The following is a 22,850-nucleotide window of genomic DNA, read 5'->3' as shown; positions in this document are numbered from 1 at the left end:
TTTTTTAATAGTTGTATTTTATAACGAAATATGCGAAAAATATATAGTAAACATAGAAAAAGAAACCACAATTAAAAAATATAAAAAGAGCTCATTACACCAAATATAGTTGCCAAAAACCCTCAAAACTATCCCAAAATAAACTGAAATATATCCATATATCCACATATCGTTACAAAGCGAATGCTTCCACTTGGCTTCCGGAGTTCAGGACCACCGTCTCCGGCGTAGTAGGCGCCCCCAAGCGCACCCACTCTCTGGGAAGACCCGCATCCTTCCTGGCCGACTGTATGGCGTGCTGCATGGCGAAGAGCACTCCGACAGCCAGGCACAAAGCTGGTTCCCCCGTAGCCTTGGACCGCATGAATCCCACGGGATTGGGACTCTTCTGCAGCAGCTCGATGCGAAAGTCGATCGGGATGTCCTTGGCCCCAGGAGGATGGTAGTTCCAGGTACGGTTCGTCAGGATTCGTCCGGTCTGACGATCGTAGACTAGCTGCTCCGTGAGATAGTAGCCCAGGCCCATTACAAAGGCGCCCTCCACTTGACCTACATCGATGTGTGGACTCAGGCTCTCCCCGGCATCCTCCAGGATATCCACCCGGCGGATCAGATGGTTGCCCGTCAGAATGTCCAGCTCCAGTTCGGTGAGACTTAGGCCGAAGATGTTGTAGTTAGGTATGTCACCCAACTTATACGATTCCGTGGCGATTAGGAATACGGACTGCAAGTAGGCCGCCTTGAGCACCTGCATCCAGGTGGCACGAGGACCTAGTCGCTCCTTGACCGGAGCCAGTCGCTGGTTCAGAGTGTCACAAGCTTTCCTTACCGCCAATCCGACCATCTCGCTGGTCATCGAGTTGGCAGTCAACATGGAGTTGGCTCCACTGACCGTGTTGCTAGCTTCCACTCGCACTTGTTCCAAGGGAACCCCGAGCGCTTGGGCAGCCACCTGAGCCGCCTTGGTGTTCACTCCCTGACCGATCTCTATTCCTCCATGCGAGATGACCACCGATCCGTCCTCATGGTAAATGGCCACTGTGGCGGGGTAGGTAAAAGCAATGGTGGTGTTCAGTCTGAAATTCATTAGAGCCAATCCCAGACCTCGTTTGCGCCATCGGTTTTGGGCGTTAAATTGATCAATTTCCTCTCGTCTTTTTCGGTACTCTGTGGATTGCAGAAACTTTGGCAACAACTGCACCATTTTACTACCCGGATCCAGATTAACTAGACGAACATCTGCTGGATCCAGCTGGGCGGTAAAAGCTATATGCTCCATCATGGTCTCCGTCATTGCAATGCCTATGGAGTGATTGAGTAATTTCAAATATAATACTAAATTCTCTGAATATGATATACCTTCTGTTGTTCCAGGAGCACGACACCAAGTCGAACTGGGTGCATCTGTTAGGATGGCACTGCCCTTCGCTTTCAGGTTAGAGTCATTCAAGTTGTACACGTTTTTGAGGGCTGGCAGGGTCAAAAAGTCCACGACATTCTCGTTAAGACTACAGCCAGCATCCTGGTAGTAGTTGTTGGTCAACATGATGACAGATCCATTGGCCCTCGCTCGGAACTCGTAATCCGAGCGACAAGCCCATCGTTTGCCAATGGTTTCCATCATGGACTCGATGGTCTGCACAAACCTAGTGGGGCGCTTCAATTTGGAGGCTACCAGGGCGGCGGAACAAGCCGCGAAATTGCATCTTGTTTCCTTAACACCATAAGCTCCTCCAACCCGTCTTACTTGGAGCTGAATGGAGTTCACGCTCACACGAAGCACCTGGGCAATGGCTCCCTGGGTGCCATCCATCCACTGGGTAGCAGAATACACCTGGAGGATGTCATCCAATGGCACGACTATCGTCGTTTGCGGCTCCATGGTGAAGTGATACTGGGATCCCATTTCAATAATGCCCTTTCCTTGAACATCGCCCGGGGCAAGGGGTACTTCCAGAGGTTCGAGGTCCGGCTTCTTTAAGCACACGATACGATCGGCTTTCTTTTCGGCCAGCACTTGATTCATATTTGTGTAGATCCTTCGCTGATCCTTGGCGTATGTGACCACCACCAAAGTGGCAGCGTGGACAGCAGCATCATGGGTTAGGGCAGCAATCACTCCCAATGGCTGGTCGTAGTACTTGACCCTTCCAGCGGCAAATAATTCCTCGGCTTCGGGGGTCAATAGATTCAGAGTGACGAAGTTGTTTACTCCTGGAATATCCTTAGCCGAATAGAAGGCCACCACGCCTTTGTACTGAAGGGCAGCTGTAGGATCTATCTGCTCGATGGTGGCTCCAACTCGCTTTGCGGTCACAAAGGCACAGTGCACGGCATTCGAGGTGGTCAGCAGGTCGTTCATATAAGTGGCCTCTCCAGAACATTGGATGAGACCTACGAAACGTAAGTAATAGAAAAAGGAATACATAATAGCAACTAATTTTCTAAACCTCACCTTCTAACTTCTGCACTGGTTGAGTGACCGGGTAGTTCTTCTTGATGGTCTCAAAGGATTGGCTGCCCGAGGATAGAGGTCTCTCCAAAAGTAAACCTCCAGTTCGATATCTTTCTGTAACCCGCTCCCTGGGTGCGGTGGCCAGCAGGAACTTGTAGAGCAAGGAGCAGGCCAGCATCTGACGATACTCCGGAGAGGCTTCAGGTGGCCGCTCCTCGGGTTGAAGGCTAGCTTGAAGTTGCTGGAAGATCTGTGCAACTGTGGTGGGATCGTAAAGATCCTTGCCTGAAAGAAGATTCTCTAGCTTCTCAGCGTGAACGAAACTTGGCGAGATGTTTCCGAAACAAATGCGTGCAGAGCGAACAATTTTTTTCTGAACATCTTGCCATTCAATCAGAAAACCTGAATTCACATAAGCATGAACATTCTGCGCCCTCGGCAAAATCTGAAGAAATCACTTATAATAAGAAAACATAAAAAAGTAGAGCCTAAAAAGCTCACCTTATACGATCCGAAAAGGTAATTATCCTTAGGATAGGCTTTCAAGATAAAGCCACCCACTACCAGCATAGGAGTGGTGTCGATGAGGAAAGACGACAGACTCATAACCTTGCTACTTTTAGGGTCTTCGTAGACAAGGACATGCACATCCAAAGTCTCGAATGTGATGAAAACATCGGAGGGAAATTCGGGGTGCTCCTTTTTAATGGTAATATTGCCTGCCAGGGTGCCGTTCTGTCCAAATAAATAAAAAAGAGTTTACGTTAGCTTCAGTTGGTTTAATTATTAGTTTCTTGTTGAAAATACATGTAAAAACTTGTTAAGGGAACTATTTACCTTTACTCACAAAAATTATCCAGTTATACTCACATTTCGCACCGGCACATTGGCAATCAGGTTGAAGTGCTGCCACAACTGGGCGCAATACTCGAATCCGGGCCTCTTGGCGGCTAGCAGGAACACCTGCATGGCATCCGTTAGAGTGACATTCCCACCGAGAAGCACGTGATCCGCCTCGATGCTGTATTGCTTCAGCTCGGGCACCACGTTCACGTCGATGAAGTGTCGGATGTCCTTGGGTCGCCGGTAGACTCCATGGGCAGTGTTGCCAGCAACCAGCATATAGGGTTCTCCATTCTTCACCTGACCAAGGGCCGAGAAGAGCTCTGCCAGCGACTTGGGCCAGTACCAGGAGCTTCCTCCCTCACCTTGATCCCTCAGAGGAGGTCTCGAGCAGCTGCCCTTGCAGGATTGACCTGTCCGAGGGCAGAGAAGCTCGAAGGAGTCCTCAATGTCTACGCACTCGGGGGGAACCTCTATGGTGCTGTCCACTGCGAAGGACTTCATGGCATCCAGGATGGGTCGGTAGCCAGTGCAACGACAGAGGTTTCCCCCAAAGGCATCCTCCACCTGGGACATGCTCACCTGCCCGCGTTGCTGTTCCAGCAATCCGTACATGTTCATCACGAATCCTGGCGAGCAGTAGCCGCACTGGGTGCCGTTCATCTGAGCTAGGCGCTTTTGAATGGAATGGTAGCCGCTCACTCGGTTGCCGAGTCCCTCATCAGTAAAGATCTCTGCTTGATCACACGTATTGAGCAGCGTCAGACACTGAAACACATTTTATGATAACTAAATGTTCCATAAGAAAGTTCATCTTACTTTTAATCATCATCAATAAGTAGTTAAATGAAGCTAACTTGTTTCGCACAGGTTTTTTAATTGCCTGAAGAAAGTCACTTACCGAGTTGGCTGCCCGGGACTGGACCTCCTGGGTGACCGGGTGGCGTCTGCGGATGACGCAGATGCAGGAGCCGCATCCACCCTCCAGGCACATGAATTTGGTGGCCGTCAGATGCAGGTGCTCCCGGAGGAAGGAGTTGAGGGTGGTATCCGGGGCGTAGTCCGCCGCCTGCACCTCGTACGGAAATCCGTTCACGTTGAATTTGATGCTCATCGCTGCGGAGTCGTATGGCGAATGGAATGCTCTTTTGGTAAGGCGTTTCTATTTCAAAGCTCTGCTGAAACCTGATTACCTGATAATTTGGCTAAACGAGTTCAAGCTGAGTTATGCTATCAAAGCTGACACTGGACGAAATATTTCAAAGAGTAAGTTGCATTTTTAGCTGGGTCTAATGAATTTCAAATATAATATGGTTTTTATGTTTATTAAAATATCCCCAAACCTTTAAGGGTTCTATTATGGTTTCATGAGTATTAATAATAATATTTTATAACTAATTGAAATGAAGCTATATTATAAAATAAATACATCGGATTACCAGAACTCCCAATGGGTATAAGTCACAAAAATTGCATTATTTTAAAACGAAAGATTCCACCTGGCTTCCAGAGTTCAGGACCACCGTCTCCGGAGTAGTAGGCGCCCCCAACCGCACCCACTCTCTGGGAAGACCCGCATCCTTCCTGGCCGACTGTATGGCGTGCTGCATGGCGAAGAGCACTCCGACAGCCAGGCACAAAGCTGGTTCCCCCGTAGCCTTGGACCGCATGAATCCCACGGGATTGGGACTCTTCTGCAGCAGCTCGATGCGAAAGTCGATCGGGATGTCCTTGGCCCCAGGAGGATGGTAGTTCCAGGTACGGTTCGTCAGGATTCGTCCGGTCTGACGATCGTAGACTAGCTGCTCCGTGAGATAGTAGCCCAGGCCCATTACAAAGGCGCCCTCCACTTGACCTACATCGATGTGTGGACTCAGGCTCTCCCCGGCATCCTCCAGGATATCCACCCGGCGGATCAGATGGTTGCCCGTCAGAATGTCCAGTTCCAGTTCGGTGAGACTTAGTCCGTAGATGTTGTAGTTGGGTATGTCACCCAACTTGTACGACTCCGTTGCGATGAGAAAGACGGACTGTAGATATGCCGCCTGGAGCACCTGCACCCAGGTGGCCCGAGGTCCAAGTCTTTCCTTCACAGGAGCCAATCGCTGGTTCAGAGTGTCACATGCTTTCCTTACCGCCAGTCCAATCATCTCGCTGGTCATCGAGTTGGCCGTCAACATGGAATTGGCTCCAGTGACCGTGTTGCTCGCCTCCACTCGTACCTGATCCAAAGGAACTCCGAGTACGAAGGCAGCCACCTGGGCCGCCTTAGTATTGACACCCTGGCCAATCTCAATTCCACCATGAGAGATCACCACCGATCCGTCCTCATGGTAAATAGCCACCGTGACGGGATAGTTGAAGGCCACGGTAGTGTTTAACGGGAAGCTCATTAGAGCCAATCCCAAACCTCTTTTGCGCCATCGGTTTTGAGTGTTGAATACATTAATCTGGTCGCGCCGTTTACGGTACTCCGTGGAGGCCAGGAACTTTGGTAGCAGCTGCACCATTTTGGTTCCCGGCATAAGATTAACCAAGCGAACATCGGCAGGATCTAGTTGGAGGGTAAAGGCAATATGTTCCAAAGCAGTTTCCGTCATGGCAACTCCTGTATAAGGGGAAAAGAATTTTTTAGATCAAATATTTATCAAATTAAGAATTTTTCTTACTTACCCTCTGCGGAACCAGGAGCTCGACACCAAGTGGAACTGGGGGCATCTGTTCTGATGGCGCTGCCTTGGGCCCTGTAGTTCGAATCGGTCAGGTTGTAAACATTTCTCAGAATTGGCAGCGTAAGAAAGTCCACCACGTTCTCATTAAGATTACAACCAGCATCCCCGTAGTAATTGTTGGTCAACATGATGATGGATCCATTCGCCTTCGCTCGAAACTCGTAGTCCGATCGGCAAGCCCATCGTTTGCCGAGAGTCTCCATCATGGATTCGATGGTCTGGACAAACCGGGCAGGTCTTCTCAGCTTGGAGGCCACCAAGGCGGTAGCGCAGGCCACCAAATTGCACCTAGTCACCTTGGCGCCATAGGCGCCACCCACTCGTCGAACTTGGAGCTGAACAGAATTCACACTGATGCGCAGCATGTGGGCAATGGCTCCCTGGGTGGCATCCATCCACTGGGTGGCGCAGTACACCTGCAGGATGTTATCCAAGGGAACCACAATTGTTGTTTGTGGCTCCATGGTGAAGTGGTACTGCGACTCCAGTTCCAGGATGCCTCGTCCAAGGACATCGCCAGGTGCCAGAGGAGGCAACTTGAGAGGATCCTTAATTTCCTTTTTAAGGCATACAATCCGATCGGTTTGCTTTTCGGCCAGAACTTGGTTCATGGTCGTGTAGATCTTCCGCTGATCCCTGGCATATGTGACCACCACCAAAGTGGCAGCATAGACAGCTGTATCATGGGTCAGAGCAGCAATCACTCCCAAAGGCTGATCATAGTACTTGACCTGTCCAGCAGCAAAGACCTCATCCACCTCCGGGGTAAACTGATCCACTAGAACAAAGTTGTTGGAGCCCGGAATATCCTTGGCGGAGTAGAAAGCCACAACTCCCTTACACTGAAGGGCAGCGGAAGGATCTATCTGCTCGATGGTGGCCCCAACACGTTTTGCGGTCACAAAGGCACAGTGCACAGAATTCGAAGTGGTCAGCAGATCGTTCATATAAGTGGCCTCTCCAGAGCATTGGATGAGACCTAAAAAATTCAATGAATGCGGAAAAAATGAATGATAACATATAGTTATCAAAACTTTTCAAGGCTCACCTTCCAACTTCTGCACAGGTTGGGTGACCGGGTAGTTCTTCTTGATGGTCTCAAAGGATTGGCTGCCCGAGGATAGAGGTCTCTCCAAAAGCAAACCTCCTGTGCGATATCTTTCTCGAACGCGCTCCCTGGGTGCGGTGGCCAGCAGAAACTTGTAGAGCAAGGAGCACGCCAGCATTTGACGATACTCCGGAGAGGCTTCTGGTGGCCGCTCCTCGGGTTGAAGGCTAGCTGGAAGTTGTTGAAAGATCTGGGCAATTGTGGCGGGGTCATAGAGATCCCTGCCGGGGAGTAGCTGCTCCACTAGGTCATCGTGTATGTAATCCGGACGGATGTTTCCGAAACAAATGCGAGCGGAGGCCACAATCCTGCGCTGAAGATCCTGCCATTCAATGAGAAATCCCGCATTCACATAGGCATGAACATTCTGGGCTCTTGGTAAAATCTAATATTTATAGAATGGCTAGAAAATTGTATCTTTTAATTAATTAATTTATCCACCTTGTAAGATCTGAATAGAAATCTGTCCTTTGGATAGGCTTTTAAGATAAAGCCACCTAGCACCAGCTTGGAGGTTGTATCGCTGAGATACGACAGCAGGCTCATCACCCTTTGGGCACTGGGATTGACGTAGACCAGGACATGCACATCCAGCGCCTCGAATGTGATGAACACATCGGAGGGAAATTCAAAATGCTGCTTCTTGATGCTTATGTTTCCCGCCAAAGTGCCATTCTATTAAAATGTAGAACTATATTATTAATCAAGGCCATTGTAACTTAAATCTTTTTTGCATTGAATATATTATTTTTTTTTTAATTATTAAGATATTTTTCTCAGTGTTTACTGCTACTTAAATTGATTTACTATCTTTGTTGTGAAAGTAAAATGAGTTTCTAAGCTATAATGTTCCCTCACCTAAAGAGTTGCATGGTTTTATCAAGAAACTGGAGAAAAAGAGTGATAACGTTTAAATATCAAAATACTAAAATTTTTGGTTTGTGTTTTAGGGAAACTTCAAAATATAATATTCTAAAATTATAAGAATAAATAAACATTGATTAAATTACTATAAATCATGGAAAGAAAGAGTATTGAGTGCCAAGACAATTAATATATTCGCCAATCTTTGTCTTTTTCAAGCGCCAAAACGAGTTTTGTTTATTTATGGTGTGCTCTACTCACATTTCGCACCGGCACATTGGCAATCAGGTTGAAGTGCTGCCACAACTGGGCGCAATACTCGAATCCGGGCCTCTTGGCGGCTAGCAGGAACACCTGCATGGCATCCGTTAGAGTGACATTCCCACCGAGGAGCACGTGATCCGCCTCGATGCTGTATTGCTTCAGCTCGGGCACCACGTTCACGTCGATGAAGTGTCGGATGTCCTTGGGTCGCCGGTAGACTCCATGGGCAGTGTTGCCAGCAACCAGCATATAGGCTTCTCCATTCTTCACCTGACCAAGGGCCGAGAAGAGCTCTGCCAGCGACTTGGGCCAGTACCAGGAGCTTCCTCCCTCACCTTGATCCCTCAGAGGAGGTCTCGAGCAGCTGCCCTTGCAGGATTGACCTGTCCGAGGGCAGAGAAGCTCGAAGGAGTCCTCAATGTCTACGCACTCGGGGGGAACCTCTATGGTGCTGTCCACTGCGAAGGACTTCATGGCATCCAGGATGGGTCGGTAGCCAGTGCAACGACAGAGGTTTCCCCCAAAGGCATCCTCCACCTGGGACATGCTCACCTGCCCGCGTTGCTGTTCCAGCAATCCGTACATGTTCATCACGAATCCTGGCGAGCAATAGCCGCACTGGGTGCCATTCATCTGAGCTAGGCGCTTTTGAATCGGATGGTAGCCACTCAGCTGGTTGCCCAGCCCCTCATCCGTCATGATCTCCACATCGTCACAGGTGTTCAGAAGCGTCAGGCACTGTAAAATGGGTGGGCAACATATACTTTGATGCCTACGATTCTATTAAATCGTGGAGAAAGTCTTCTTACAGAGTTGGCTGCCCGGGACTGGACCTCCTGGGTGACCGGGTGGCGTCTGCGGATGACGCAGATGCAGGAGCCGCATCCACCCTCCAGGCACATGAACTTGGTGGCCGTAAGATGCAGGTGCTCCCGGAGGAAGGAGTTGAGGGTGGTGTCCGGGGCGAAGTCCGCCGCCTGCACCTCGTAGGGGAGTCCATTCACATTGAACTTGATGCTCATCGCTGCAGAGTCGTCGGTCGAATGAATGGCTCTTCTGGCCAAGCGTTTCTATTTCAAAGCTCTGCTGAAACCTGATTACCCGTTAATTAGGATAAACGGGTTCGAGTAGATTAAAGTGCCGCCTAGACCGCACACTGAGCGAAATTTAGTGCGGTGCGAATTTCCACAATTTTTCTAGTTGATGTTCTCCCAATTCAATGTGAAAAAACAAAAAGAGCATATGAAAGAAAACTTAAACAACATTAAATTTATTGATTGTTTAAAATTTCACAGGGATTTGTTTAAACATTTAAGCTACAAGATTTTCGTAAATTGCATATTTTTTTGTGATAGAAAAATAGTAATCATTCATACGATAATAAAAGTATATCAAAGACAGTTATAAAAGTCACGTAATAACGATAAAATGCATGATGATATTAACATTTTAATCGTTTTAAAAATGCACTTCTATTGATTTGGTATCTTTGACTCTGATTTTATTTTGAAAAACCAACTCAGTGCAAGTTTGAAGGCAAACAAGGCCTTTATAATTTATTCGTGTAATGAATATAATACATAATATAAAAGATATTCCAAAAATGTGTATAAAAGATGTAAAAAGACCCAAACAATTGATAATTCACTTAAGCCTAAAGCTCGCTGCCTCGTGTCCGGCATTGACCACCATAGTTTCCGGAGTGGTGGGAGCTCCCAGGCGCACCCATTCCCGGGGAAGTCCCGCGTCCTGGCGGGCTGACTCCAGGGCCTGTCGCAGGGCAAATACCACGCTTACCGCCAGGCAGCAGGGTGGTTCTCCAGTGGCCTTGGACCGCATGAAGCCCGCTCCAGTGGGATTCGGTTTCTGGATGAGCTCAACGCGGAAGTCGATGGGGATATCCTTGGCACCCGGCGGCTTGTAGTTCCAAGTGCGATTGGTGAGCAGGCGACCGGTGGAGCGATCGTACACCAACTGCTCACTCAGCCAGTAACCCAGACACATCACAAAGGCTCCCTCGATCTGACCAATGTCTATGTACGGACTGAGGCTCTCTCCAGCATCCTCCAGGATGTCCACACGTTTGACCTGGCTGTTTCCAGTGAGCACATCCAGTTCTATTTCCGTTAGGGCCAGACCATAAACATGATAGTTCTGCATGTCACCCTGCTTGTAGTGATCGGAAGCGATTAGGTTGATGGACTTGGCATAGGCTGCTTCCACCGTCTCCACCCAAGAGGCATCCTTCTTCTTCACCGGCTGCAAACGAACGTTTAAGGTATCGCAGGCCTTGCGAACGGCATAGCACAGGCTTTCACTACCCACAGCTCCGCCGGTGACCATGGAGTTGGCACCATTTATGGTATCAGAAGATTCCACCTTGATGTAGCTTAAATTGATTCCCAGGGTGTAGGCAGCCACCTGAGCCACCTTTGTGTTCATACCCTGTCCCATTTCAATGCCTCCATGGGTTACGACCACGGTTCCATCCACATGATAGATGGCCACTGTAGCCGGGTACTGGCCAAAGTAGAAAATGGGGTAGTCCATGACCGCCAGTCCCAGACCCCGTTTCGTCCAGCGATTCTTGGCATTATGGGTTTCAATCTCCTGCTTTCTCTGCTTATACTCCCTGGACTCCAGGAATTGCGGAAGCAGTTCGGATATCTTATTGCCCACCGGAATGTTTGCCAGTCGCACCTCAGCAGGATCCTTCTGGACTTCAAAGGCCACATGCTCTATGATATTCTCCATCATGGCAATACCCTCTACGGATCCCGGAGCACGACACCAAGTGGAACTGGGGGCATCTGTGAGCACAGCATTGCCGTTGTTCCTGAAGTTATCTCCAGTGAGGTCATAGCAATTGGTGGCCGTGAAGGTGGAGTGACCCTCGATGGGACTTTCGTTGGGACTCCAGCCAGCGTCCTCATAGAAATCGTTCTTCAGGCCCACAATCTTGCCGTTGGACTTTACATGACACTCATAGTCGGAGCGACAGGCCCACCGCTTGCCATTGCACTCCATCATGGACTCCAGGGATTGGACAAAGCGAACTGGGCGATTCAGCTTATAAGCAGCTAAGGAGGCGGCGCAGGCCACCTGGTTGCCTCGGGATATCTTGGAGCCATAGCCACCACCCAATCTGCGAACCTGCAGCTGCACATCCTTCGCCTTCACCTGGAGCATGTGTGCAATCACAGACTGGGTGTGATCCATCCACTGAGTGGCTGAGAACACCTTGAGTCCATCCTCAAAGGGAATGGCCACCGTGGTTTGAGGCTCCATGGTGAAGTGATATTGCAGACCCATCTCAAAGATGCCCCTCACTTCCTTCTCAGGCTCATCCGAGAACTTGATCTTCTTTGATTCGGTCTTAGATACAGGGATAATCCTCGATGAATCTGGCGTGGCAGAGGCAAACACATCTCCCAAGCTGGGCATCAACTTGAAGTCAGGGCTGGGATTGCTATAGCTGATCTTTACCAGCTTTGTGGCCCGTTGAGCCTGGTCAGCTGTCAGAGCCACTATTACTCCAGCTGGTTGTTCGGAGTAACGCACCAATCCCGAGCAGAAGATCTCCTCCACCTCGTAACCAAAACTGGGCTCACAGAAGGTATTCGTTCCTGGAACATCCTTCGCACTGTAGAAGGCTACCACTCCAGGTTGTTTAAGGGCTTGCGAGGCATCGATCTGGTCAATGGTGGCTCCCACTTTGGTGGCGCCCACAAAGGCGCAGTGCAGGCTATTGGAAGTGGTCAGCACGTCGTTCATGTAGGTGGCTTCTCCCGAGCACTGGATCATGCCCTCCACCTTCTCCACCGCCTGGGTGACGGGGTAGTTTTTCTTCTGGGTCTGGAAGACTTGCAACCCAGAGGAGAGGGGGCGCTGCAGGATCTGTCCTCCACTTCGGTACTTCTCACCCACCTCCGCTTGGGGAGCGTGTTTCAGGAGAAACTTATAGAACAGGCCGCAGGCCAGTTTGGAGCGGTAGATGGGACTGGCATCCGGGAGCACTTCATCGGGCTTAATCAGATCCTCCAGTTTGGTGAAGGTCTGTTCCACCAGATTGGTTTCATAGGGACTCTGACCCAGCAGTAATTTTTCAATGACTGAGGCGTGGACAAAGTCTGGTCGAATTCCACCGAAGCAAATTCGAGCCTTCTTCACCTTGGAATCGGTATCCAATTCTAGGAGAAAAGCTGCGTTGACATAGGCATGGGCATTCTGGGCACGAGGCATGATCTGTAGAAAGGAACTTTATTTATGAAAATAAAAAAAGGTTTTAATATTAATTTCACCTTATAGGAGTCGTATATGTAGTTATCCTTGGGATAGGCAGGAAGTATAAATGCCTTGAGCAAAAGCTTTCTATCATTCGTGCTTAGATATTCCGACAGGGACATTGTTTTCTCTTCAGTGGCATTTTTCGCAGCTACCACCTTGACATCCAAAGCTTCGAAAGATATGAAGATGTCCGAAGGGAATTCAGGATGCTGCTTTTTAATTGAGATATTTCCCGCCAAAGTACCAGACTGTAAAAAAAAATAGAAATTTTATACCAATAAGATTATACCAATAAAATAAAACAACTTACATTTCGCACTGGAACATTAGCAATCAGATCGATATGATTCCACAGGATGTCCAAGTACTCAAAGCCTGGTTGCTTGGAAGTAGTGCGAATGATCTCCATGGTCTGGGTGAGACTCAGATTGGCTCCCAGTTTCAGTTGCTGCCCCTCAGAGCTGTGCTGATGCAGTTCGTCCACTCCGTGAATATCGATAAAGTGCTTGATATCGGGGGATCTCCTATAAACACCATGAGCCGTATTGCCAGCCACCAGCATGAACTCCTCTGAATCCTTGACCTTATCCAGGGCTTCAAAGAGTTCGGTAAGATTCTTGGGCCAGTGCCACTGACTTCCATCCTCGTAAACCAAATTGGCAGGAAGACAGCTGCCACTGCAGGCTTGTCCCGTCTTTGGGCAGTTCCTCGGCTTCAGATCCTCAATATCCGCACACTCGGGTGGAATCCCAATGTTGCTGTCCACGGCGAAGGACTTCATGGCATCCAGGATGGGACGATAGCCAGTGCAGCGGCAAATGTTTCCTCCAAAGGCGTTCTCCACCTCCGACATGCTGACCTTGCCGTCGTTCTGCTCCAATAAGCCATACATATTCATAACGAAACCAGGTGAACAGAAGCCGCACTGGGTGCCATTCATCTTAGCCAGCCGCTTCTGGATGGGATTGTAGCCGGTGCGCTGGTTTCCCAATCCCTCGGCGGTCACGATCTCCAGCTGGGCGCAGGTATTCAGCAGGGTGAGGCACTGGAAAGAGGCGAGTCATTAGGGATCGATTGATGGGTATTGCATCTTTCCAAACCGAATTGACTGCCCAACTGCGCTTTCCATCGCGAACCACGCAAATGCAGGCGCCACATCCTCCCTCCTGGCACATAAACTTGGTGGCCGTAAGCTGGGCATGCTCCCGGATAAAGGTGTTGAGGGTAATATCCGGCGGGAGGTTAGTTAGATTCACTGTGGAACAAAAGACGGTTGGGAGAAGTAATGATTAAAGCTCGTGTGCAAAAAAGTATACATATTTAATTACAGAAACCTGTATTTGAGCTCGTTAAAAAACAATGAACAATGCCATGGGATGTGCACTCTAATTTGTTTACCAGTTATTGGATGCCGAAATATATGTAATTTCTGTTTAACTTTATTCGAGCTGCACAGCCCTTTAATTTTGCGGATTTAGCGGAACTAATGATACGATTATAAGTCGAAGCGTCACAACGTTCAGATAGTAAACACCCCCTTTAATAACAATAACTAACCCAGCTATAGATTATTACGTATTTATAAGGCAACACAGAACCTTAAAAGAATTTATGAGTTGAAGAACTATCTTTTTAGTACCACTTTGACTTTTACATCACTATTTGCTCTGCCTCTTAATCGATACCTTGATTACATCCACTCACCTGCATAGGGCACCCCATTGATTGTGAATTTCGTAGTCATTCTGCCAGTTTGCTCAACAATAACAGGGCAACAACAATTCAAATGTCAATTCAAGCTGCTGAAGTGTTTGCTATAAATAATTCAATTAGTTTTGTGACTTTGGCAGAAGGTTTCCACTATTTTCCATTTGCTGCTCACTTTTGGCTCCGGTCGCTGCGAGTGTCGTTGCTCAACTGATCGAAAAATCGCGTCTTCGGCTCGGTTCTCCGTTTTTTAGAATGCAATTTTCTCGGCAGCCGTAAACAAACAAAAGTTAGTTTCGACACACAAACTCACACGAATACTTCGGGTGAGCTAACAACGATTTGAGTAGATTTTCAGGCTTGACGATCGACGTTAATTGCAGATTGTGGACTGGTTGCTCCCCGCATAAAAAAACGCTGCCTGCAAAAAATTAAAAATAAAATAAAAAACTGCCGGCGTTGAATTTTGCTTGTTGCTTTGCCACCCAATTCGTCGGCAAATTTTTGGCAGCAGCGAAGTAGTCACGATATTTGCACAAATAGCCAAAAAAAAAAACTGAAGGGGTACACTTGCGGCATAGGAAGTCGTTGAATACCCTACTTATACATAAGAAGATAAGTTAAAGAAAGTTATATGTTAAAAAAATTTAAAAAAACATTTAAAACAGTAGGATATGATTTAGCTTTTAGTTTTTGTTATTTTCTTTCTTACTCCAGAAATCACAAACCCTACTCAGTTCTAGGGCATTTCATGATTTGTGAATGAAGAAGCTACAGTGCTGACAAAAATTAACTCTGATTACATTGTGAATGTATTTCGATTGCTTATGCGAATAATTTCACTGGTCGTTCAATGGTTTCTCGCCTTGTTCACCTTTATAATGACTGTACAAAATAGAGAGACATGCTAATCTGCTTTTAATTTTCGTCAAACACCATAACAACAATAATAAACAGGCAAATGAAAATCACGTGTATACTAAAAATAAAAAAGAGAGTGCTAGAAAAAATAGAGAGTGAGTAGCCGGCCGGCAAAAACTATTCGTTTATGTATGTTTTTACTCTCCCATTCTCACAGCTTTCAAAATAAATAAATAATTTTAAAAGCTTTGCGTGTTAAATAACTTCAAGCGAATACCAGATAATGAAGCTTTTGAATGATATTCATCATGAATAAAATGTAGAAATACAAGTTCAAAGCTTTTTAAACCTAAAAATTGGTTTTTTGTACTTAAAATTTGTCATTAAGAAATCTGATTTACTATATAATTTTTTGAGTTCGCTGGGAAATATTTTATTCAATAGATTGCATACATACATTTATTTTGTTGGATATGTTACAATAGCAATATAGGGTTCTTGATACATATCTACTTCAGCTTGAATTCGGTGACTTGGTGGCCGGCATTTAGCAGCAAGGTCTCTGGAGTTGTGGGAGCACCCAGGCGAAGCCATTCCCGAGGAAGTCCTGCATCCTGACGAGCTGATTGGAGGGCCTGCTGCAAAGCGAATATCACGCTGACAGCCAAACAGCAAGGTGGCTCCCCAGTGGCCTTTGAACCCATGAATCCCGAGCCACTGGGCCGCTGATTGTGGACCAGTTCCACTCGGAAATCAATGGGAATATCCTTGGCCCCCAGTGGCTTATAGTTCCAGGTGCGGTTGGTCAGCAGTCGCCCATTGTCGCCCTCGTAGATGAGCAGTTCGCTGAGCCAGTAGCCCAGGCCCATCACAAAAGCTCCCTCCACCTGACCGACGTCGATCCAGGGACTCAGACTCTCCCCAGCATCCTCGAGGATGTCCACCCGCCTGATCAGAATATTCCCGGTCAGCACATCGACCTCCACCTCGGAGAGAGCCAGTCCCAACACATGGTAGTTCTGCATATCCCCGGTTTTGTAGTGATCCGAGGCAATAAGGTTGATCAGCTGGGCATTGGCCGCCTCCACGGTCTCCACCCAAGTGGCCCTGGCCTTTCTCACCGGCTTCAAACGGGCATTTAGGGTCTCGCAGATCTTGCGAACTGCAAAGCAGACACTCTCACTTCCGATGGCATAGCCAGTGACCATCGAGTTGGCCCCATTGATGGTGTCCGAGGACTCCACCTTGACGTAGCTCAAATCGATTCCCAGAGTATAGGCCGCCACTTGGGCTATCTTCGTGTTCATACCTATAAGGGAAAACATCTTAAACCCTTTTAGGAAGCTTTTCGAGAACTTTAACTTACCCTGACCCATTTCAATGCCCCCGTGGGTGACCACAACGGTGCCATCCACATGGTAAATGGTCACTGTGGCTGGAAACTGACCTATGTAGATTACTGGGAAGTTCATTAAAGATAGCCCCAAGCCACGCTTTTTCCAACGGTTGGTGGAATTAAAAGTTTCGATCTCCTTTCTACGTTCGTAATACTCCCTCGACTTGAGGAAGTCCGGTAGAACAGTTGCCATCTTACTCTTTTTGCTAATGTTGGACAGTCGCACATCAGCGGGATCCTTCTGGATTTCAAAAGCCACATGTTCAATGATGTTCTCCATCATGGCAATGCCCTCCACAGATCCCGGAGCACGGCACCAAGTGGAACTGGGGGCATCTGTGAGGACGGCATGTCCAGATAACTTAAAGTTACTATCCGTGAACTCATAGCAGTTGGCTGCTGTATAGGTGGAGTGTCCTTGCACAGGACTCTCATTGGCATTCCAGCCTGCATCCTCATAGAAGTCATTGGACAGTCCGACGATCCTGCCATTCGACTTAACATGACACTGGTACTCAGAGCGACAAGCCCACCGCTTGCCATTGCAATCCATCATGGACTCCAGAGTTTGGACAAATCGAACTGGCCGATTCAACTTGTGGGCAGCCAAGGCGGCGGCACAGGCCACCTGGTTTCCCCGGGAAATCTTGCAGCCATAGCCACCTCCCAGTCTGCGCACCTGTAATGAAGATTACTCAATGAATAAAGCCTAATTCAGAAAAATAATCTTTATTACCTGTAGCTGCACATCCTTGGCCTTCATTCCGAGTGTGTGGGCAATTACAGACTGCGTTTGATCAATCCATTGGGTGGCCGAAAACACCTTAAGACCATCTTCAAAGGGAATGATTATCGTGGTTTGGGGCTCCATGGTGAAGTGATACTGCAGACCCATCTCAAAGATGCCCCTCACCTCCAAATCCGGTTTGTCGGAAAACTTTACTTGTTTCAACTTTGAAATAGCCAAAGGAATAATGCGAGAAGGATCTGGAATTTCTGCCGCAAACACATCCCTCAAAGTTGGCATCAATTTGAAGTCGGTGCTGGGATTGCTGTAGCTGATCTTCACCAGCTTCGCGGCGCGTTGAGCCTGGTCAGCAGTTGTAGCCACAATTACTCCTACTGGCTGTTCTGAGTACCGCACCAATCCCGAACAGAATATCTCCTCCGCCTCGTAACCAAAACTGGGCTCACAAAAGGTGTTCGTGCCGGGAATGTCCTTCGCCGTGTAAAAGGCCACCACTCCAGTATGCTGCAGAGCCTCAGAGGCATCGATCTGGTCAATGGTGGCTCCCACTTTGGTGGCCCCCACGAAGGCGCAGTAAACGGAGTTGGAAGTGGTCAGGGTGTCGTTCATGTAGGTGGCCTCTCCGGAGCACTGGATCATGCCTTCCAGCTTCTGCACCGCCTGTGTCACTGGATATGTCTGCTTCTGGGTCTGGAAAAGCTGCAAGCCCGAGGAGAGGGGCCGCTGGAGGAGCTCGCCTCCGCTCTTGAACTTTCCACTGACCTCTGAATCGGGGGCGTGTTTCAGGAGGAACTTGTAGAGCAGTCCACAGGCCAACTTTGATCGATACGCGGGACTGGCATCGGGCAATACCTCATCCGGCTTGACCAAGTTCTCTAGCTTGCTGAATGTCTGCTCTACGAGATTAGGTTCATAGGGACTGTGCCCCACCATCAAATCTTCAATATCTGTGGCGTGGATGAAGTCCGGTCTAATGCCTCCAAAGCAAACTCGGGCAGACTTCACCTTGGAATCGGTATCTAGTTCTAGGAGAAAAGCGGCGTTCACATAGGCATGCGCATTCTGGGCACGAGGCATAATCTATAGATTGAAATATATTTTCAGTTATATTATTTCAAATATTCTATGATTAGTTACCTTATAGGAATCATAAATATATGTATCCTTGGGGTAGGAAGGCAACACAAATGCCTTAAGCAGAATCATTCTATCGGTGTCTCCCAAAAAATCCTCCAAAGACATTTCCTGTACGTCGTTTATACCCTTCATGGCAATCACCTTCACGTCCAGAGCCTCAAAGGATATGAAGATATCCGATGGAAATTCGGGATGTTGTTTCTTGGTACAGATATTTCCCGCCAATGTTCCAGACTAAAGTTGAAATTATTAAAAGATCTGTAAAAACGAAAGCATACCTACATTTCGGACGGGAACATTGGCCACCAGGTCAATGTGGTTCCACAGGGCTTCAAGGTACTCAAAGCCGGATTGCTTGGAAGTGGTTTTTAAGATTTCCATGGTCTCTGTCAAACTGAGATTGGCCCCCAGTGTCAACTTCTCTTTATCAGTACTGTACTGATGCAGATCCTCCACCTCTTTTACATCGATAAAGTGCTTAATGTCCGGTGATCTTCGGTAAACACCATGAGCAGTGTTACCTCCAACCAGCATGAACTCATCCGAGTCCTGGATATTATCCAAAGCCTCAAACAACTCGGCCAGGTTACTTGGCCAATACCACTGGGATCCATCTTCGTAGATCAGCTTAGATTGTCGGCAGTTACCCTTGCAGACCTTTCCCGTCTGCGGACAGTTTCGAGCCTTCAGATTAAGATCCTCAATATCCGTACACTCCATAGGAACTTCAATATTGCTGTCCACCGCAAAGGACTTCATGGCATCCAGGATGGGACGATAGCCAGTGCACCGGCAGATGTTTCCGCCAAAGGAGTTCTCCACCTCCTCCATGGTCACTCTGCCGCCGTGCTGCTCCATCAGCCCGTACATGTTCATCACGAATCCCGGCGAGCAAAAGCCGCACTGGGTGCCATTCATCTTGGCCAGTCGCTTCTGAATCGGATGGTAGCCACTCAGCTGGTTGCCCAGCCCCTCGCAGGTAGTGATCTCCAGCTGGGCGCAGGTATTCAGCAGCTTGAGGCACTGAAAGTCGATGGGAGAGGTAGTTAGCGCTGGTAAGATCTGGCTGCCCTTTGACCCACTGAATTCACGGTCCAGGTACTCTTCCCATCGCTAACTGCGCAACAGCAGGCTCCACATCCTCCCTCCAGGCACATGAACTTCGTGGCCGTCAGCTGGGCGTGTTCCCTTATGAAAGTATTCAAAGTTATGTCCGGCGGTAGGTCACTTAGGTTCACTGCGATATAAGAGAGCATTCAAAAGGATCTAGTAAGGACTCGAATACACGATTACCCGTATAAGGTTGTCCATTAATGGTAAATGTAGTTGCCATTTTAATTTAGTCCGTATTTGATTGCCACCGCGATCTCCACTCAACTGGCAGTTTCTAGTTGAAAACCTCCTAATATTAGAACTGTCCATCTATACGCTAATTCAATATTTGCCTTTGTCCACCTCTAAATAAAGAGTAATTTGCTAAAAAATCGTTTTAAATTGCATTTTCCCGCTTTAGTGATTTCATTCAACAAAAATGTTGCCATTTTCGCCTTTGTTGCGCTGCAATTTTCATTATTTGATATACCGATTAGCAGAGGTAACTGATTCCATTAGTTAACCACTCAAAAGCATGAAAGCTCTATTTTCTAAAGGCTTAAATTCGGGTTGAAATTAATTTTTTGGATTGCCAACATTTTTGTATGGACCTTTTTATCAGCAGTTTTTAATCCCCAACAAGCCTTAATGTTTTTTGAATTATTGGCTCTTTTATCGCCCCTAGGATTTTGTATCTTGACGCGACTTAATTAATTAAATACATGTTGCCTCCTCGTTGTTTCCTTTATTAACCCAAGCCCAAAAGAGCCGAATAAAAACTGTCAACTCACTGGTAAATCATTTGTCAAAATATAAATCGATGTTTCCCTTTCGGAGAACGCTTGGACGGGTCAGCCACGAAAAAATATTACATAATCATGCACAAAACATGCAGAACAAGAACCCTGGGCCCAGGGCCCAACAACAAAGCAGCCGTTCCGCCTTTGCACCTTATCGATATGCAAGAATCGTTTTCCAAACACGAAATAATAATCAGAAATGAGAGAAAAATGATGGGCAGACCTTAAACAAGTAAAATTAAAATATGAATAACGCAATCTTTTCTCACATGGCTAAGCATTTTGGTTACAGCCATCGGAGGCAACCCGCTGTCAAACAGGTAACCAGGGGTTAAGACGGCGGGGCAGGGGGTTTTCTGGGGGCCCCGACACTCCTTGTTGTTGCCGTTGTTATTGGGGGAGTGTCCATTGTTGTTTCTCCTTTTTTTTGGAGCTGTCATGCATAATAAAATTCCAATATATTCGACCGTACGCCTTCGCCCTGTCTTCGTTCTCGATTGCGGATCCTTATCAAACAAGAAAAGTGACGTGAGCACCTCCGTCTTCCCCATCTCCACATCCAGTACAGCCTCACCCCAGTCTCATCCTCACTTCAGATCCAGAAACCGACCCGAGAGATGAGGCAGCGAGACCTGGTCAACAGTCGAGACGTCCCCACACCCTGGCCATGTGTTGGGTCTTATTGGCCAACGGCCATTTGATGTTCAGCAGTGCGGCACGGATGATGACACTGACCCACTGATAGTCGGCCGGGCCAAGCAGAATCCCAGGCCAAGCCCAGGTCAGGAAGGCAAGGTGAGATGCCTCTCAGCCCATCTCATCTCATCCCATAAATAAGCCAGCACGAAATGCTCGCCCGCCTCGGGGCCTTGAGATTAGCCAAAGTTCCAGGAGAAACTTTTCGCCCTGAGATAGTGAAAGAAAAAGTGAATAGATGCAGTCCAAAAGTTGGGGAACTTCGTTCTGCCCATCATAAAGTAGGGGAATACCCATGTGGCATATCTGTAACGCTCCAGAGAATAGTTGGTATGCTTTGATAAAAAGAGTGCTTATGATATGGTAAAGTATGGAGGCTATTTCAAGCTTTCTCTTACTTAGAAATAGTTTTATAAAGTCCCTTTTTCAATAAGGTGTTTGGCAATGGATAGTCCTAGAAGTACATACTTGTTTATTACCCATCATCCCTATTCCACTAGTATAGGATGGCCAAGCAACCCGCATTATGTTGTTAAAACGGGAAAAGCAGGGACGACAGAAATAAATGGGTAACTACTCCATGGTGACACTGTTAACCCTTTGTCACTTCCATTGACAGTTCAATAATGCGTCATTTGGTGTGTGTCAGGGTTCTGGGGGATGGGACTTTACGAGTTGCCCCTTTACAAGAAGTGAGAGGGGCGGAAGTGTCACATCAAACTGGACAAAAGAAAGACTGGAAATTGCCAGCAGGTATCAAGAATCCTCATCTGGATGGGGTAGGGGAAAGCCGGGTTTATTGGGGAGCTTAGGATGAAATTGGAAAAGATTAAGTGCAGCTTGTTTGGAAATATTACAGCCGGTGATGATGTTTTTTAATGAGTTCTTAACATAATGATGGGGCTCCTTTAAGACCATGATACTAATAAAGAACCAAGAATCCTTTCATATAATTTCTATTAAAAACAATTTTTAAGATTACCTAAGGTTCAACGATATAATAACATACAAAATAAGTAAGTAAAATCTCATTCCAAATGAGTTAGGATCGGCTAAAATACTATGTTGTTTAGTAAGTTCTATACGTCCCATATTATTATATTTTTTTAGTTGTCTAAGTAAGAGTATTCAAGTTCCTTTCACCAGCCAACTTATTTTAGTGCTTGTAAGCGAGTATTTGTCTGAGCTTGGCTATCCGCTTGGCTTTCATTGGCTTGTTGGCTTCTTGGCTCGAGCGGCGGCTCAAACTCGTGGACCTTCTCCTGGGCGAGTCTCTTGTCGCCTGTCGGATGTCACATTAAATTCGCATTATTTGCTTGAAATAATTTCGCGTTTATCGCTCTGGGCCAGCTTCCCCGCGGGATGAGGGTTAAGGAGATACATCTTAATGACTTTTGCTGCATTGGCTGGCAGCTTCTTTATGGGCCGTGTGACAAATGATTGCACTGGGCACAAGTTTGTGTGGCCAAAATGCCATTTAATTGATTCATCAGCGCTTCATTATTGATCAGCAGTGGTTTCGGTGTCGCTTTGGGTTTTGGGTTACCTCTCGATGGAGCCACCCAGGTGCAAATGGGTTCGGTTTCGTGATCCAAAACGGAGTTTGGTCGCAGTGCACCTGCCAAACCTCCCTCGGAGACTTGCCCAAAAACTGTCGTCGAACTCATTTGCGGCAGACAAATGGAAATTAAAACACTATTTAACATTTCTATTTTACGAGTTCAGCGGAAAGACCATAAAAACTCTTTAAACGGAACCCCCTGGCCCCTCGCTTCTATTGGCGACAAATAAACAAATAACGAATTTTATATTTAACTGAAATGAGCTTTGCAGCCAACAAAGCAGACAGCGGAAACCTAA

At 47.3% G+C, this 22,850-nt stretch overlaps 4 protein-coding genes across 4 annotated transcripts; all 4 read right to left on the bottom strand.

Annotated features, from left to right (window-relative positions):
• Positions 1-20: 20 nt before the first annotated feature.
• LOC108026084 (uncharacterized) lies at positions 21-4,446 on the bottom strand. Its single transcript, XM_050889082.1, has 6 exons — positions 4,200-4,446; positions 3,326-4,066; positions 2,957-3,190; positions 2,456-2,900; positions 1,360-2,394; positions 21-1,302 (listed from the first exon to the last, which is right to left on the bottom strand). Exons 1-6 carry the CDS (start codon positions 4,410-4,412, stop codon positions 173-175), a joined length of 3,798 nt encoding a protein of 1,265 aa, XP_050745039.1. The 5' UTR covers positions 4,413-4,446; the 3' UTR covers positions 21-172.
• A 327-nt stretch (positions 4,447-4,773) lies between these two features.
• Positions 4,774-9,288, bottom strand: LOC108026092 (uncharacterized). The gene is made up of 6 exons (XM_017096792.1): positions 9,076-9,288; positions 8,264-9,004; positions 7,580-7,813; positions 7,079-7,523; positions 5,972-7,009; positions 4,774-5,906 (listed from the first exon to the last, which is right to left on the bottom strand). Exons 1-6 carry the CDS (start codon positions 9,286-9,288, stop codon positions 4,774-4,776), a joined length of 3,804 nt encoding a protein of 1,267 aa, XP_016952281.1.
• A 501-nt stretch (positions 9,289-9,789) lies between these two features.
• On the bottom strand, positions 9,790-14,592 carry LOC108026363 (uncharacterized). The gene is made up of 6 exons (XM_017097279.3): positions 14,436-14,592; positions 14,258-14,367; positions 13,654-13,808; positions 12,864-13,598; positions 12,568-12,801; positions 9,790-12,511 (listed from the first exon to the last, which is right to left on the bottom strand). Exons 2-6 carry the CDS (start codon positions 14,295-14,297, stop codon positions 9,911-9,913), a joined length of 3,765 nt encoding a protein of 1,254 aa, XP_016952768.1. The 5' UTR covers positions 14,298-14,367; positions 14,436-14,592; the 3' UTR covers positions 9,790-9,910.
• Positions 14,593-15,571: 979 nt separating this feature from the next.
• On the bottom strand, positions 15,572-19,755 carry LOC108026028 (uncharacterized). The gene is made up of 7 exons (XM_017096719.3): positions 19,696-19,755; positions 19,485-19,639; positions 18,685-19,425; positions 18,403-18,636; positions 17,254-18,345; positions 16,488-17,196; positions 15,572-16,430 (listed from the first exon to the last, which is right to left on the bottom strand). The coding sequence occupies exons 1-7, from the start codon at positions 19,733-19,735 to the stop codon at positions 15,631-15,633; spliced, it is 3,771 nt and encodes a 1,256-aa protein (XP_016952208.1). The 5' UTR covers positions 19,736-19,755; the 3' UTR covers positions 15,572-15,630.
• Positions 19,756-22,850: the final 3,095 nt, after the last annotated feature.

Source organism: Drosophila biarmipes, chromosome 3R (genome assembly GCF_025231255.1).
Source record: "Drosophila biarmipes strain raj3 chromosome 3R, RU_DBia_V1.1, whole genome shotgun sequence".
In the NCBI taxonomy this organism is placed as follows: domain Eukaryota; kingdom Metazoa; phylum Arthropoda; class Insecta; order Diptera; family Drosophilidae; genus Drosophila; species Drosophila biarmipes.
This window is presented reverse-complemented; position numbering and strand designations above follow the sequence as displayed.